We start from the raw sequence: 13,815 nt of genomic DNA, 5'->3' as shown, positions 1-13,815 counted from the left end.
ATAAGTTGAAGTGTTTACCTCTGCATTCCTACAGCCCTGCCACAACTGGACATCCTCCAGACCCAGCAGGGAGTGGAAAGTGGAAGGTGGGGCTGCAGTCATGGACAGCTTGGAGTCTTTGCCTGATGGTTAACAGAAACCTGACCGAGATCTGGCTTGAGTTTTCAGAAACGGAAAGAAAATATAAAGGACTATATTGGTTCTTATACATGAGATGTCTAATGGTGCTTTAAGCATCTCAGAATCAAGACCTCAAAAGATGTCATTAGGGCATAGTCTCTCTATGCATTGCTTTCCTTTCTTGACTGTCTTTTGAGCACAATTTTACCACATGGTGGCTCAAGTAACCACTGGGCTGCCCCAAGCTTATGCTCTCCCAGGATAAGGCCAGTTTGTGGTTGGGGGGGGAAGACTGCTGGTATTTCCTGATAGCGCCACTATAAAGTCCCAGGGAGGGATCTTATTGGCCCAGCTTAGGTCACGTGCTCATCTATGAGCCAATCACTGGGCCTGGTAAGTTTAGGGCTCTGATTGGTCAGATTAGATTGGTGTATGTCCTCTAAAGTGGGGGTAGAATCTGGTTATCTCCGCATGACCTTAACTGAGGAGGGTTGATTCCTTAAACGGAAACCAGGTCCTGGGGTACTGTTAACCAAAAAGGTGAGGGTAGAGGAAGGAGCTTGCAGGCCTAAACAGCTGGAGATTTTCACTTCCCACAGGAGTCCTCAGATTCATTCCAGGGAGAGAAGTGGGGAGTATGAGGATTTGAGAGGAAAAGGGGACCCAGGAAGGAATCTAAGGGCTAGCTTGGCAGAGGCCATGACTAAAGGGGGCTGCTCAGATTCCTATCTTGCAACATCCTCCTCCACAGTTACCAGCAACAGGGTCAGTGTGGGGCCTCATCTGGTGTCCACTGGAGGAGTTCTGTCTTCACAGAGGAGGTGAGGAGCAGCCTTGTGGAGGCCTCTGGGGGACATGGTTAGAGCCCTGGAGATGGTCATGGAACCCAGGCTTTGAAGAGCTTGTACTGAGTTTCTCATACATGGTCCAGGGAGTGGAGTGAGTGCAGGTTGCTGTCATGTCCAACTTTTTGCGACCGCCAGGCTCCTCTGTCCATGGGATTTCCCAGGCAAGAATACTGGAGTGCGCTGCCATTTCCTTCTCCTGGGGATCTTTCCGACCCAGGGATCGAACTCGGGTCTCCTGCCTTGGAGGCAGATTCTTTACCATCTGCGTCACCAGGGAAGCCCACCAGGGTGCTGAGGGAAACCTTTATTTGTGGAGGCCACGGTAGAGTGTGGTCACTCGCAATTCAGATCAGCCTAGAAGGACCTGGAAGACTATTCTAGGTGTGAGATTTGGATGGACCCTGGGGCCCAGGGAGCCCTGGGAGTGGCCTACAGGCTTGTTTTAGCAACAGCAGAAGACTAATAATAATGGCACCCTGGAGTGCCCCCCTCACCCTTCCCCTTTATACACATCACTTCTACAGATGAGCAAGCAGGGGTAGGGAGGGCAAAGAGGCCTCGCCTCCGAATGCCTGCACCAGAGCCCTGGGCCTCAGCCCTATGGCACCTTACCTTGCCGTGTGCCTCCCACAAGTCACCTCCTTTGTCTCAGTTTCCTTATCTGTGAAATAAAGATGTTAGACCAGAGGGTCTCAACGGGGATGATTGTGGCCACCAGGGATATTTGACTGAGTCTGGAGACGTTCTGGGGTTGTTACAGGAGTGTGTGATGCTACAGCAAAGTGGGCAGAGATACAAGATACAAGACAGCTCCAACAACCAAGCATTATCTGGCCCCAAATATCAATCGTGCAGAGGCTGAGGAACCCCGCATCAGACTGAAGTCGCGCTGTAGGGTTCAGTGCTGACCAGTCACTGTGAGACTTCTGAGGGCAGCCCAGGCTCAGGAGGCATTTTTGAGTGCCCAGGCCTTTAGAAGAGAGGCCTCCTGGTCCCACTAGAGTAGCTGTAGTTGTATTTGTGTAAACTGACTTTCTCCCTCTGCTCGGATCTAGGCTTAGTACCTAGAATAGGTGAATTAGATGCCTAGCTTGATGGAGGAAGAGACTGCCTTGTGAGGTAGTGAGTTCACCGTCAGTGGAGGCATTCAAGAGATGACAGCGTGGCCACCTGTCAGAGACGTGGAGGAGGCGCCCTGCCTCTGGTCTGGAGCTGTCCTATGGCATTTTGAGCCTCCTTCGGGCAGGAGGTAAAGCGCGAGAGTGCTCTGCTTAGAGCTCTCCGCTTCCCCACCTGCCGGTCCGGAGCGGAAACTCCTTGCTTCCCACGGGACTCTCCACCAAGCTGCAAACTTTTCTGCAAGTTTTTCTCCCGGGTCTCCGGGAGCCGCCAGAGCGGCGCAGGCAGCACCCCGCGGCTGGGCGCTCCGAAACGCCGCCGCCCGCCGCCAGGCCCGGCCCAGCCCAGGGGGCGCGGCTGCGGGGGCTTCCGAGGGCCCCTGGGGGTGGGTGTGGGGGGCTCCGGGCCGCGAGCCGCTGCCGAAAAGCTTTTGACAAAAAAACCCTTGACCACCAAGGCCAGCCTCTTCCTGAAAGCCCCGCTCGCTCCGATACAGGAAGTGGAGGGAGCGAGGGCCCCAGAGCGCGGCGGCGGCTGCGGCAGTGGCTTCCCTACTCGGCGCGGGGCTGGCGGCGGTGCCCGCCCGGGCCCTTCTCCAGGGCAGCAGCGCCAGGGGCATGCGGGCGCCCGGGTCCTCGCGGCCCGCGCCGCCCGGCGCCTGAGCCCTTGCCTTCACCGTCCCGGAGCTACCGGCGGCATGATCCGACGAGCCGGGGCGCCCGAGCGCGCGGACCCCGTGGGGTAAGTACGGAGCCGCGGCGCCCCCTTCTCCCTTGGTGTCCCCGGGCCCTTCTCGTTCCGCGTCCCTGCCGCCCCCGAGAGAGCTGGGAACTCCGGAGTAGCCCGGCCGCAGGACTTCGGGGTGTTGGACTGAGACCGAACCCCTGGCCGCGACTCTGGCCGGTCCCCCCTGTACTGCGCGGAAGGGGGCGGCCCTGGTGCCTCTGCAGGACCCAAGACTTGGCGAAACTTTTAAACCCAGATGTCGCTAGCCGGAAAACCGGCCGGCACGTCCGGGGCTAGGTTGGTGGGTATCTGAGGGTGGTCTCTATCTGTCAGAGCCGAAGAGGAGGGGCTTTGTGAACGCGGCCCCCTCCCCGGTTCTGGTCCCGCCTGAACTTCAGATGCGATCATTCGCGGGCCGGGCCCCTCCAGCCTCCCACGCCCGCCGCTTCGCCTGTGTCCAGCGCGCGTCCTCGGATGCTGGCCGCGCGTGGGGCCGAGGACCCGGGTCCCCGTAAGTTTGGACACGCCCGGGGCCTAATAGCCCACCCGCCCGCCTAGACCGAGGACCCACCGGGATCCCCTCCCCCATCCCTCTTGCAGATTCCAGGACAGTGACCTTCGGACCGGCCTTTGCGAAGCCTGGGGCTTGGGGAGGGTCCAGGGCGCACGAACTGCGCGTGGCCTTAGGGATCCCCTACGGAAGGGAGGAGGTGCTGCTTGGAATGCGTGAAGCCAAACCGGTTTGGGAACCGGCTTTCGGTAGGGGTCTCCAGCGTCTGGTTTCATGTCCCCCACCCCCATCTCGCACCCTCGGACTTCAGGACATTGCTCAGGGCTGCGCTCCGAAGTAGATTCTCTCTAAAGGCCCGGCCCTGCCGGCGCCCAGGGAAAGCTTCAGTGGGTTGAAGAGGTTCCCGTTCAGAGGCGAATTACTGGGCAAACCTCTTAGAACCTTTCTGAGGATTAAGGATGGAGGGCGCCCTGGGAGAAACAAGGCTCGAGCTACTTCTGTGCTGGACACCCAGTTGCTGCCTGGCTTAGCTCTGTGACCTCAGCTCCGCGGGCCTCAGTTTTCCCCAGTGTTAAAACATAGTGACGGGCTGTTCTCCGGCAGCCCCGAATTGGGGAGCAGCTGGAGGTGACTGGCCCTAGGCTAGTGGGACGGGGTGTCTCAGAGGGACCTGGGAGCACTAGATCCGAATGCCTCCCCTCCTCCCCCTCCCCCATTTCCGTCCCAGCCTGGATCCTTTCCCTTGGAAGTGGAAAGACGAATGTCATCCGCTGGAGGAACTGGAAATTCTGTTGGGGAGGGCGCCCCCACCCCCAGAACCAAATATCTACCACACCCAATACTGATGGGTGGACCTAGGAGGAGATTCCCTGGGAGGAAGGGGAGGTGAGGGGCCCGGGTCCCGACCTCTGTGACTTCCCATATTTTCCCCAGGTTGACCTCTCTTTAGCCACTTCCTCTTGCCTTTCTCTGTTTATTACTGGGTCAGTTATTAACACTTAACCCCTCTGTGCCTCATTACTTACCTAGAAAATGACGATAAGTAATAACTACCCTTCAGAGTTGTTTTGAGGATTAAATGAGATAATGCATAAAAGTTTTGCACCTGTGGCGGAGGGCAGACTTTTAATAGTTACTATTATTACTGCTATTATCATTTGTTGATAACCTGTTTGCCGACTGCTTAACTGGGATGGGACCGGCCTTGGCCTCATCTGTAAAATGGGGATAATAATAATACCTGCTTCTTAAGAGTGTTATGAGGATTGGATGAGTTACTATTTAAGTAGCTATCCACAGGCAGCCAAGGATTAACACACCAGTACAAGCTTACTTAGAGCTGTGTGGGGCCCATCCATCACAAATATTAATTGAATATTGGTTCGTTGCAAAAAAAAAAAAAAAAAGTCGCTTTATTTAAGAGGATCTTTGAGGTTGGAAGAGTTCCGAGATAGTATTTCATTTAACCTTGTGCCCAGTACAGGAATCCTGTTGACAATATTCCTGAAAGGTACTTGCATACCTCCAGTGATGGGGAACTTAGCACCACTGTGGTAGTCTTTCCAATAGATATCAGAGAAAGTCTGCCTTCTTTAACTTGTACCATTAGAAACCCTGTTCGGGGGGCCCAATCCTTCTTCACTCTCAAATACTAGAAGGCAATTCTTAGTCTCACTCGTGCATCCTCTGTCAGCACCGGAGCTGCACATCTACCCGTGTTACAGTACCCAAAGATGATGAGGGGCAATAATCTATGACCCCCTCACCCCCAGGCCTCCCCGAGAGCCTGCCGACCACTCAGGGCTGGCTTCCAAGTCTTCAGCTGATCTCAGCTTTCCACCCAGCTCCCAAAGCCCCCTCCTCCTCGCTGGCAGGAGATGGATGTCCAGACAGCTAGGGGAATGCCTCCCACCCCACACCCAGGGGCTCGGAGGGGGTGGCTTGGATGTCAGCCCCCTGGAACAGGAGTGTGAGGATCTTGGCAAGCAAGCTCCGTCTGCTGCTTGTTGGAAACACCGGCTGGGGAGAAGGAAAATGCAGACAGGCTGCCCAGGACTCTGGATGCAGACACTGCTCTTCCTCTATTCATTCAGTGTTCGTTCCACAAGTAGTATCTGCGTCAGATGGAGGGGGGTCCAGCCTTAAACCAAGCCTCTGCCGACTTGCAGCTAACCTTCCCAGAAGGAAAGACAGAAAGTCAGGGTTAGGGGTATGGGAGCTGTTAGGGGGCTGTTCTGGAGCAGGTGGTTAGGGAAGGCCGCTCCAAGAAGACCGTGTTTAGCCGAGATCTGAAGGAAGTGGGGAGAGTGAGTCAAGCCCCTGGGGGGTGGGGCTGGGGGGTGGTTGGTATGTCTGATACGGGGAGACCAGGGAGGCTGGAGTGGAGTCGGGGAGAAGAGGACAGAAAAAGGCTAGCTGGTGGGGTACAGGCTTTGGAGGGTGCTCTAGGTGAGAGGGGGCCTTGGGTGGGGTTCGCAGAGGGGTGACCTGACTTGTATTTGGATTGCATTGAGGACAGATTGTGGAGGGGATAGGGGCAGAAGCAGGGGGCCCCTGTGGTGGCCGGGAGAGAGGGCTGGAGCCGGGGCGGTGGACAGTGGAGACGTGAGAAGCTGGAGGCCCAGGCGTCGCTGGTGGATTGGAGGTGCGGTGAGGCTGCAGAAGCTGTGACTGCCGGGCGACCAGACGCCGAACTGAGTGGCGGGGTCACTGGGGATGTGTGTGCTCAGAGCCCACACACTTGCCCCTGTTTGGTAAATTAAGGGTCTGTTTAAGATTTTATTTGAAAAGAGAGCCTACTCTTGGAAAAAATGTGGCCATCACAGACCTCATCCAGTCCCTTCGTATGACCAGGAAACGGAGACACAGAAAGAGGAAGTGACTTACCCAAGATCAGGGGAGCTGGGCCCAGAATGCAGGACTCCTGAGCCTTGGGCTTGCAAGGGGTTGCCCGGGCAAGGCCCCAGGCTTGAGAGAGCCTTGGCTGTCTCCCTTATGCCTGATCCATTGTAGGGATCCTGCCAAATGCCTCAAGGAGCCCCTCAACCACTTCCAGCGCTAGGGTGGGGGCTCTTCCTGGGTGAGGCCCACCCAGAACAGGACCCAGTGATGAATTCAGGGTCCCAGCTACCTCTCTGCTCACTGACCCCGGTTTCCTTGCCATCAGGGGCTAATGCTCCCAGATGGTCCTGGCTGGCACTCAACTGGGATACCCACCCCCTTCCAGACCCTAAAAGAGACTCTGACCCACAGGAAGCAAATGATACCTCACCAGCTTAAGCAAAAGGTACCTTCCTTCACTTCAGGCCCTGAGAAACCCCAGTGCACCCCTGGGAAGTGAAAAGACACCCCTGGGAAGCACATAGGAGGGCAGGGAGGAGGGGTGCAGGGGCCGCTCAGGATGGGAGAGTCTCAGCACATTTACCCCTGGCCCCCTGCCCATCATCCCCACCACTTGACAGGCCTTATCCTGGGCCCGGGTCCCGATTTTGTCATCTCTACTGAGGCAGCAAGTGTTAGAATACAACGAGATCACTTGCATTTTAATCCAAGAGATCAGGAAATCAAGTCAGAAACCAACCAGGAACGGGCTTGATATTTGAAGGGAGCACGCACCCCGGGCCCCCCGTCTGCCCTCTCGGGTCTCCCGGGAACTCCTTTTTACAGACAGGCATCTGGGCTGGCCTGCAGCGAACTCAGTGGGCCTCCCAGCCATGGGCCAGAGCAGAGGGAAGGGAAGAACGGGTCCCAGACAACCACAGATCCCCTCCTTCAGACCTGCTCACAGATTCCATCTGTCAAGGCGAGATTCTGTCCTGAGAGGCGTCCCCTCGGTTGTGTCATCCAGGCAGTGACACATAAGCGGAAGTGGGTGGGCAGCCGGGGAGGGGGTGGGGGGCAAGTTCGGGGGAGAGAAGTGCCCGAGCAAAAGCTTTGAGGTGGGAAGTGTAGAGTGGGCCCGGGAGGGAAGGAATCTGCCCCCCAAGTTACCAGGCAGTGGAGTCGAAGGGAGCAGGGAAGGCCAGCTTTGCCCAGGGAGAGATTGGCAGGAGCATGAAGAGGACTGCTTGCGGGGCCCCATTCATTGCCCAGGTTACTCTAGGGGTTCGAGGCACCTGTGTACCGAGAAAGAGCCCAGTTATGGGGGAGGTGACCCAGAAAAGACCCAGGCCAGCTCTGGATCACACATAGACATGCATCTTCGCCGAAAGAATGGGGTCAGCTGCATGTACAGGATCTGGGGGGACCCTGGCTGGTCATGAAGGTTTGTGGTCCTTCCCATGAGAAGCTGGGAAAATGATGTATTTGTGTGTGTGTGTGTGTGTGTGTGTGTGTGTGTGAGAGAGAGTGTGCCTGTGCACGTGTGTATGCCTATCAGTCAAGGTTGCAAACTATCTTTTCCTGGGCAGCACTGTTCCTTATTCTGAGATTAGGTCTTCTTCCTGTATTAAACCTCCTTTCTTTTATGAAATGATCGGGCACATTGACGGTAGTTGTTAGTTTTTAATGTCTTTTGGTCAAAATAAGTTGCCGGAGGAAAGTCTGAGAAGCACTGCTCGAACTGCTTCAGTGGAATTTATCCATTTTGTCCCCCCTTCACGTGAGAGAGTTGGCCTGGTGATATGGTCCTTTGCTGATTTTGAAGATGCTTCAGGACTTGCATGCTACGAACATCAGTGGGGCTGGAGGATATCCTAGGGTCCCACGCTGTTCTGCAGTTTGGGGTTTTCTCTAGGGAGCAAGTCCCTACTCTCCCTGGGCCTCAGTTTCTCTACCTGAAAAATGAACTCAGTGATCTCTGAGACCCTGATCCATCTTACTCAGTGATTCCCTGAATTACTGGCCAACAGGCAGCAGAAGCTGGTATCCTGGAGTGATATGGGAGTGCCAGTTGGAGATGAGACAGCTCTCCTTTCCCCCGATGTTCCTTCTAGAACCATTTAGAACATACTTTCATAAGAAACAAAGACCCAGAAAGGAGACTTCTGGGTTGTCACCCTGATCAAGTGCCTGGAAGAAAATGTCTTTTCACTGGTGTGGGGTGATTTTTGAAAAACTCATTTTGAAAAAAAAGAAGTGTACTGGTTTGGGGAGCCCACTTTGGGGAGAGGCCCCTGGCTTCCTGGTAGCACTGGCCACCTGGTCGGTGAGTTGGGAAGGCTCCTTGGAGGGGCTTCTCTGAGTGTGAGTGGCTGTGCACACGTGGGCCCTGCTCTGGCCCGCTGGTGTGGGAGCGTGGGGGCGCGGACGAGGTGGCAGGCATGGGGTTCCCGGCTGGGAAGGCTGCTCTTGACAGGATTTGAGAGGGGCACGGTCCGAGGAAAGGCCCAGGACCGGGGGCTGGACAGGCCCTTCAGCTGAGGGCAGGGGTTCCCTGCTAGGCAGGCCCAGCCTCCCCACAGCACACCCACTGTTGCCCCGACAGAGCCAGGCCCTCCGTATGCAGGAGGGAGGGGGGCCCGAGGACACAGTGTGCCTGCTTCACACACACACACACACACATGCACACACACACACAGTGTTAAACAGTGAAACCTGCCCTTTCACACACACACACACACACACACAGTGTTAAACAGTGAAACCTGCCCTTACACACACACACACACACTCACTCACTCACTCACTCACTCTCTCTGAAACCAGCCCTTTGCCTCCTGCCGGGGTGGCCTTAAAAGAGAAGAAAGGAGGTGGGTAGGTACAGAGGAGGCCTTCCCTTAGCTGGGGTGTCTACAGGGCAGTGGGAGGGCCTTACTGACCCCACACCCGTGTGGCCGTCAGCCTCAGGCCTCGGAGAGAAGGATCTGGAAGCCGCCATCATGACTGCTGCCTCTGTCTCTCCCCACCTGCCGGTGAGGCCCCCGAGCAGCCACACGCGGATCCCGAGGCTGGAACAGCCCTGGGGGGCAGGCGCTCCGAGAGCGGCAGCAGGGCCCCTTGCCCCGTCTTGCCCATAGCTCCTGGGGGTGCCCCTAGCTCAGTCTGTATGTGTTTGAAGACCCACCCAGTCTGCTGTGAACTGTTGGTTCCCTTTTAGAAGAAACGGCCTCTGGAGCGGTTGTGGTCAAGGCCTGTTGCTGCTGTCTGTGCATAGCATCAGCGCTCGCTCAGGCCACATCCTATGGGGAAACGGCACCCGCCTGAGGTCAAGGCCCGCTGCCTCCCCTACCTGGGACCAGGCAGCATGAGAGTCCCCTAGAACCTGCCTCCACCCGCCAGCCTGGAGCCCTGGGAGGCCCAGGATTCCAGGAGAGGGAGCCGGGAGTAGTGAGGGGCTCTCCTAGGGGACACTTACCCCCATGAACGTGGCCCCCATTTCATCACTGACTCTGGGATCTTTATCAAAGCCAAGAAATTTTTATTCTCTAGTTAAGAGATGGGACTTCAAATGCCAGACACCATCCCAACTCCTTGACTAACATTCAATACGAGGTGTCAGGGCCTGATGAAAGGGCCTGTTTCCTCAAGGCAGAAAGAGAAGAAAGGGGGATGGAGAGGGACAGCCCAGCAGAAGAAGAGGAGACCCCAGGGGTAGCAGAAATGCATTCCCCTCCTGCACGATTTTCCCAGGGCTGGGTTCCCTCCCTGGGTTAATAAATGTGCATCTTCACCCACCTCTAGGGACCAAAGAAGTAAAGGACTTTGCGTCTGAAATTCACAATCTGATGATTGTGGCTAAAGGAGAAAGCTCTCAAGAAGGAATACACTGGGGATCTCTTTCCCCACCCACCGTAGCCCCAGCCCTCTTAATCTCAATCACTGACAGAAATGGATACTGTACATTCCCCTGGGGGTGCTGCAGTCCCAGGGCTTCCCAGGTGGCGCTCGTGTTAAAGAACCCCCCAGTGCAGGAGACATAAGAGATGCCGGTTTGATCCCTGGGTCAGGAAGAGCCCCTGGAGGAGGGACTGGCAGCCCACTCTAGTATTCTTGCCTGGAGAATCCCCAGGGACAGAGGAACCTGGCATCCTGGTGAGCTACAGTGCAGAGTCGCAAAGAGCCAGACCATGACTGATGTGACTTAGCATGCACGCATTGCGGTTCAAAGCAAAGACTTACCTCTCTATCAGTGGCACCAGATGACAGCATTTATGATGCTTGCTTCTTTCTGTTCATGTCATTTTGACAGAGCAACTATCTAAAGTATATTCAGGGTTTCTTTCCCCAGTGGAACCATTGGGGAAACCAGTGAAATCTCAGCCATTCTCACCTATCCACCCATGCACCCAGCTCTCCGTCTCGCCATCCCTTTATCCCTCCATCTGTTCCCCCACTACACCCATCCATTCAGCAAACATTGGTTGGTTATCTAGGAGTTTTCACTTCATCTCCTAGGGGAAGTAAGCGAAATACGCACCTAATTATAGGGCACTGTGTACAAAGGGGCTGAGGCTCTGTTACACTTGGCTATGGTGAGCTGGAAGGACACCCTGGCAGAGGTGGTGTCTGGATTAGGTCTTGAAGGATAAGTAGGATTTTTTTTTTAATTTTTTATTTATTTGTGTATTTATCTTCAGCTGTGCTGGGTCTTCGTTGCTTTGTGCAGGCTTTCTCCAGCTGTGATGAGCTGGGGCCGCTCTTCGTTTCGGAGCACGGGCTCTAGGCATGAGAACTCCGTGGCTGCAGCTCCTGGGCTCTAGAGCACAGGCTCAGGAGTTGTGTGCATGGGCTTAGGTGCTCCACCGCTTGTAGGACCCTCCTGGACCAGGCATCGAACCCGTGTCTCCTGTACTGGCAGGCAGATTTCTTTACCACCAAGCCACCAGGGAAGCCCTGGGTGAGTGGGATTTTAACTGAAATCGGGAAGGGTATCTTAGGAGAAAAGCATGAAGAGGGAAAGTAGAAAGGACAGGCTGTGTGGGGGAGCTCTGAAGAGCCTGGTTTGGGGACAGGGAAGAATGGTTCTTTGCGCGATGGTCCTGGAAAGGGAGTTGGGGCCATGTGGCTGCAGGTGGAGGAGCTGAATTTGACCACAGGTCTGCTCTGCCTCTTAGAGCTGGGCAACCCCAGGCAAGTCACTGACCAGTACCTGCCAGGACACCTTCCTCTTCCTCCTCGGCCAAGCAGGGCGATGATCCCTGGGGGTTCTTACATGAGAGGATATTCTTAGTTATTTGGGCTGTGAGACCAGGTAAGGGCTGCTGCCTGTCAGTGTATGGTGTGTGTATGTGTGTGTGAGCCCGTGTGCACACGCATGCTGTTGATTTTCAAAGCAATATTTTATATCTGAAAAAGTCCACACATAGACACATATAAAAAATAGTAAAATGTAAAGCATCAAGCACGTCATCTTTTTGAGGCTGCACCCAGTCCAAGTGCATGTTTGTTTAACTTCCATCTCTGGTACACGGTTTTGAGCTATGTGTATTTGTTAGTTTGTGTTCCTCCTTTTATACTGAGTGTTATTTCCTGTATGTATTTCTGCATGCCATACTGTGGAGATATGTTGCCTACCTATCATCTTTGATGACCTCATCATATTATGATCATATTAATGGTTGGAATTGGCATAGACATATGTCAACTTTTTTTCCAAGTTCCCTCTGTTTTAAATGAAGCTCCTGAAAACTTTTGTGGGTCTAGGGTTTGGGGACCATTTCTTTGTCATCTGCCATCATCTTGGAGTATTTGAGTTCAGGGGTGAAGCAGAGTCTGTTGATTGGCCCCCTGAATTTTAGTTGGGTGTAAATTTTAGCCAAACACATCCCAATTTCCTCTCAGCTAGATGTGGCTGTGCGATTAGGTTTGGACAGAAAAATATATGGGAGTAAAATTTGCTTTGTGATGTCCTTAAAGAGAAGGGTCATGCCTTTCTATTTTCCTCTTTCCTCTTGGCTGGAAAATAGACGTAATGGCTGGACTTGAAGCACCCATTTTGGACTCTGGGGTGAATTTGAGAATGGATGTTATGCAGAGTAGAGCAACAATATAATATATAAATATAGTAAGGCTCTCAGACATGTTGGTGTATCATCCCAGCCCTGTATTACTTACTCAGATTTATGTATGAGAGAAGAATACCTATCTACCTTACTTAAATCACTATTGTTTAAAATTTTCTATCACAGACAAACTTAATCCTGACACACACAAAAATTTATCCCTTGTCACATAGCACCAGAGTATATACCAGAAACACTAAAGCTGCTTTTCAGGGCTACCCGCAAGCCTTTATTTCCTAGTGGAGATGAGAAGGAGGAAAAGGGGGAGAGGGGAGAGATGTTTTGCATCAACTAAGCCGCTTATTTCAAAGACTATGTTGCAAACTTGTTTTTCCCATTGGGTGTTTGTGAGTTTTAGATTTCACCAGAAGCTTCAGACTAGTTATTCTGGTTTAAATTCTGACTCTCCAACTTTGTGCTTTGACAAGGCTAAATGCTGCTGAACAAGGTAGCCATGTCTCTTCCCTCAGCCACAGTTTCCTCATCTATGCTTTGCTTTTTTCCAAATATGTTGGCTTTTAAAACATATTTATTTATTGGCTGTGCTGGGTCTTAGTTGCAGCTCCCAGATCTTTGGTCTTTGTTGCGGCATGCAGGATCTCTAGTTGAGGCATGTAGGATCCTGTTCCCTGACCAGGGACCGACCCCTGGGTCCCCTGCATTGGGAGTGTGGAGTCTTAGTCACTGGACCACCAGGGAAGCCCCTTTCATCTGCACTTTAGATGGAGAAACTTCCTGTCTGTGCCAACGTTCTGAGATTTGGTTCTCTGACCAAACCAGCACAAGAAAGGCTGGGGCCTGCTCCGAACAGTGCTTGCTTGTATCCTTGATGGCTGCCACCATTCATTCATTCTTTCATTGCTTCTTTATTGATCACTTATGGGTGCCAGGCTGGGTTTGTGCTGACTGCTGGCCACCAGAGGTCTTGAGTGGTCAGTTCACCACTCTGCTCAGCCTTGGGAAAGGTTTGCCCTGAGATGGCCAGGGCTGGCCTTCCCTTTCTAGGGGTAGCAAAGGTCCATTCGGAGCCTGTAAGACCCTGCTCTGAGCTGCCCTCCCACAGCCCAGGATCATGCTGTCCGTCCACCCCCAGGTTTGGGGAGGCCTTGAGGGCCTTTGTCTAAGAGGCCACAGGTATCCTGGGATTGAGCAGGGTGGGCTGTCTTGAAAGGCTAGGCAATTGCCTTTGAAATAGTTTGAAAGACAGGCTGGGGGCTTCTTTTCATGAGCCGAAGTGGCCCCCATCCTTGGCCCTAACATTGTCAGGCGTCAGAGCTCAGTGTGGGTCTGGTGACCCCATAATCCAGCCCCTGCTCACAGATAAGGCTCAGAGAGGGGATGTGGTTGCCCCAGATTCTCACTGCTGGACCCAGGCTGTTTCCACGGCTCCGTGCAGGTGCCAAGGCTGCTCCTTCACGTGAGGCTCTAGAGGTTGGGGGACAGTCACGTCGGCCTTCACTGGCTGCTTCTCCCTCTAGCCTCTGGGTAGTGCTGAGCGCTTTCCTGCCTCAGGGACTAAGCATACACACCCCACCTCCAGCCTTTTGCA

The 13,815-nt window shown here is 54.0% G+C and overlaps 1 protein-coding gene across 1 annotated transcript in view; it reads left to right on the top strand.

The window, feature by feature from the left end:
- The first annotated feature begins 2,206 nt into the window (after positions 1-2,206).
- RIN3 (Ras and Rab interactor 3) overlaps positions 2,207-13,815 on the top strand; it is a 129,594-nt gene continuing 117,985 nt past the window's right edge. The window contains exon 1 of the mRNA XM_020875985.2: positions 2,207-2,828. Within this exon, the coding sequence (XP_020731644.2) occupies positions 2,785-2,828 (44 nt within the window). The 5' untranslated portion in view covers positions 2,207-2,784. The remainder of the gene's footprint in view (positions 2,829-13,815) is intronic.

Source organism: Odocoileus virginianus, chromosome 16, assembly GCF_023699985.2.
Source record: "Odocoileus virginianus isolate 20LAN1187 ecotype Illinois chromosome 16, Ovbor_1.2, whole genome shotgun sequence".
Lineage (NCBI taxonomy): Eukaryota > Metazoa > Chordata > Mammalia > Artiodactyla > Cervidae > Odocoileus > Odocoileus virginianus.
The sequence above is the reverse complement of the archived record's forward strand: the minus strand, read 5'-3'. Positions and strand labels throughout refer to the sequence as shown.